Source organism: Capsicum annuum, unplaced genomic scaffold, assembly GCF_002878395.1.
Source record: "Capsicum annuum cultivar UCD-10X-F1 unplaced genomic scaffold, UCD10Xv1.1 ctg76224, whole genome shotgun sequence".
NCBI classification, from domain to species: Eukaryota; Viridiplantae; Streptophyta; class Magnoliopsida; order Solanales; family Solanaceae; genus Capsicum; species Capsicum annuum.
Genome location: NW_025886504.1, coordinates 1 through 3,040, shown reverse-complemented (window position 1 = coordinate 3,040; position 3,040 = coordinate 1). Strand labels below are relative to the sequence as shown.

The window sequence follows — 3,040 nt, the reverse complement described above, 5'->3', positions numbered from 1 at the left end:
GTGAAAATAGTCTCTTGCAGAAATACAAATAAGACTATATGACATGTAAAACAGATTTTAGTAATATGATTTTTTTTTCGAATTTCGCACATACTAATGTGCTACTGTAATTTAATTTGATAAGAAGTAAAATCTATATTATTAGTGTATACAAATTAAACTCATCTGCGTGATGTTCTGTCAGCTACGGGCATTAATTGGATTCAGTAATTTGCCAAAAAAAAAAAAAAAAAAGAAACACTAATATAGATATGTGTCAAAAGTTACTAAGCTATTTTGTACAGCTAAAGAATTTAAATGTTGAACCTATCAAATATGAAAGTTGAAGTTGTTTCAGTGTGTGATAAATTTTTGTCAGCTCTCACATTCAGTGAATAGTCTGAAGCTATAAGGCGTTGGCATGGGCGTGGCTTCTGATAGAAAGACTTCACATATTTTGTCTGGACTAAGGGAGTATGTATCACAAAAGACAAAATATTTTGTGCCTAAAACCTCTACCAAAATATACTGACAAATTTTAACATATTCTATAGTATATAATTAAGTTAGCTGGTTATTTTATACTTACAATACACTTATCGTGAGGATTTATCCAGAATTACCTGCTAAAAATAAAATAATTGAACAGCTTTAATCAAGCACAGTGAAGAAGAATTAGTGATTACAATGAGTAATGCAAATCTTTGGGTATTCATTGCCCATTGACTAAGAGCTGAATAGTACTAACAAAATGTTAAAAAATTGAACCAATATAGAAAGGTAAAGACTTTGTGATATACTACTAGATTACCAGTACTAGTAATAACTATTTGATCCTGAAATTCAGTACCCGTAACACACCTACCCTTACATAGCTTGCTTGGAATCTAATTAAAACGAGAAAAAATTAACCAAACGAAAAAGAAAAAAAAAAAAGATAAGAATGAAAATGAAAGCATTTTTTTTTTTTTTTTTTTGCTTTCTGTTTTTCAGTTTTTGGCTGGGAAAACGGAAACTGCTATGTACTATAGAGGATTTTGTTCATTATTTGACCCATAAAAATCAACAAGTTTCTGTAAAACGAAGACCTGAGTTCTGAGAAGAACAATGTAATCAGCAGTTTCTTCGAACAACTGGTCAGGTTTGATTTCACCATTGTTAGCTGGAATTAACTGCCTGAGAGCTTCCAATTTTTCAGAAACGGAAGTGCATTCGCCAATTCTACCGTCGTCCCCATCAACGTTGACGTTGACAAACCTTGATGTATTTTGAGATTTGCATGTTTTTTTGTGAGTGGTGCATCTTCTTGTTCTTCTCATTGATAAGTTAGCGGAGGGAGAACCCATTATCGAATTGTGATGTAAATTTGGGGAAGATGAATTTTGAGTTTTCTGGTGGAACGGAGGACGGAGGGAGATTATAGTTAAATCTGTTCCGTGATAGAGCAACGCAATCTTGGGGTTTAAGTAATGGAAGTTTTTGTTATTGCCACTCTTTCGTCAGTGAATTACAGAAATGCCATTATTACTTTTTGGTAGCCTCTCCGTACCGGTTTAATTCAATTCAATTCAAAATTGTCACATAGAGTATATTAGAAAAATAAATGAAGCAGAAACTTATGTTGAACCAACCATTTGTTTGTGTGTTTTTAAAGATATTTAATCCCCTCACAGTTAATTTAAGGATTATGGATTAATTACTCTTAGGATAGAATAAAATTTTATTTATGTAAAAGCGATGCTTCAGCTTACAGAATTTTAATAATCAAATAAGAAAGTAAATCACACATCATATATATATATATATATAGCATTTTTGCTTTGAAAGTGATTAACACGGAAGAGTTTTTGAGTATTTTCAGTTTGTAAAAATCGAAGAAAAGCCTCAAAATTTATAGGCTAATCTTTGGGTATCAAAAGGCGTGGATAATTATCGTTTCGAAATAAAATATAGTCCTTAAATTTTTAATTCAAAATTTTGGCATCGAAAATATCAAAATTAGGAAAATAAACAATAGAAAATAAAAAATAAATTTGATTCAAAAATATATCAAAGAAATTATTTGATCAAATCTAAATCCAAAATCAAGCTCAGCAATAATGATAGTGAAGGAAAAAACTTTCTTCTCAAACCTTTATAAGTGAGAAAGATGTACTTTGGAACAAATAGACTTTATTCAAATTTTATTTTTTCTCCATTTTATCTTTCTTCTTCCTAATTCACACCTTTAACTAATAAAATCCAACATGTATATATGCATTAATTAATTAATTACCTATTTAGGGAAGAGACAAGGATATGATTAACTATCAAATGCTTTCCTGAAATTGATATGTAAAACCTTAAAGCATCATATATGTATTACGACAAAAAAAGTACTAGACTATAATATTGCTGTAAATATTAACACAAAACCTACCACAAAAATTAATTGAATATCATTTTTTTTTCTTCTGCTTTACCTATAAACAAGATAACAAGAAAATGAGTGTGGAATCAAAATATGTCATTACACTAAAAAAGATATTAAAATATGCCATGTTTTTAAAGTGATACCATAATATGCTTAACTCTATTAAAAAGGGAGTTATACGGAAATGAGCAAACGGAGTTAAGTTACAGAAAATGTACATAACTCACTAATAAAGTTATGCACCTATCACACATATTTTAAGAGTTATATTCAATAAATAACTCATTTTTATAACTTATTTTATATTTGAATAACTCACATAATCAGTGAGTTTTGCTCTCTCCGTTTCATAATAGTTAGCCTTCTTTTTAAAAAAATAAAACTTTAAAAGATAAGTTAATTGTTCACATAATATGTAAGTTATTATAAAGTGAGTTATATAATTTTTATTATATTTACATAGAGGAAAAAGCAAGTTATGTAACTTTTATTATATAAATCACTTTTTGAGTAAGTCATGTAAAAAAAATACATATAGAAAAAAATGCATAACTCTCGTTTTAATAGAGTTATGTAACTTTTCTTACATAACTCTCTTTTGAAGAGAGTTGTGTTAAAAAAAATGCATAACTCACTTAATTTTCTGAA

The 3,040-nt window shown here is 28.6% G+C and overlaps 1 protein-coding gene across 1 annotated transcript; it reads right to left on the bottom strand.

Moving 5' to 3' along the window:
- Nucleotides 1-671: 671 nt before the first annotated feature.
- Nucleotides 672-1,428, bottom strand: LOC124894623. The gene has a single exon (XM_047405222.1). The coding sequence runs from the start codon at nucleotides 1,323-1,325 to the stop codon at nucleotides 1,005-1,007; it is 321 nt and encodes a 106-aa protein (XP_047261178.1). The 5' UTR covers nucleotides 1,326-1,428; the 3' UTR covers nucleotides 672-1,004.
- Between the last annotated feature and the right edge of the window lie 1,612 nt (nucleotides 1,429-3,040).

Coding starts and splice junctions, on each gene's coding strand:
- LOC124894623 (XM_047405222.1), bottom strand. CDS start 1,325: ATGGGTTCTCCCTCCGCTAACTTATCAATGAGAAGAACAAGAAGATGC.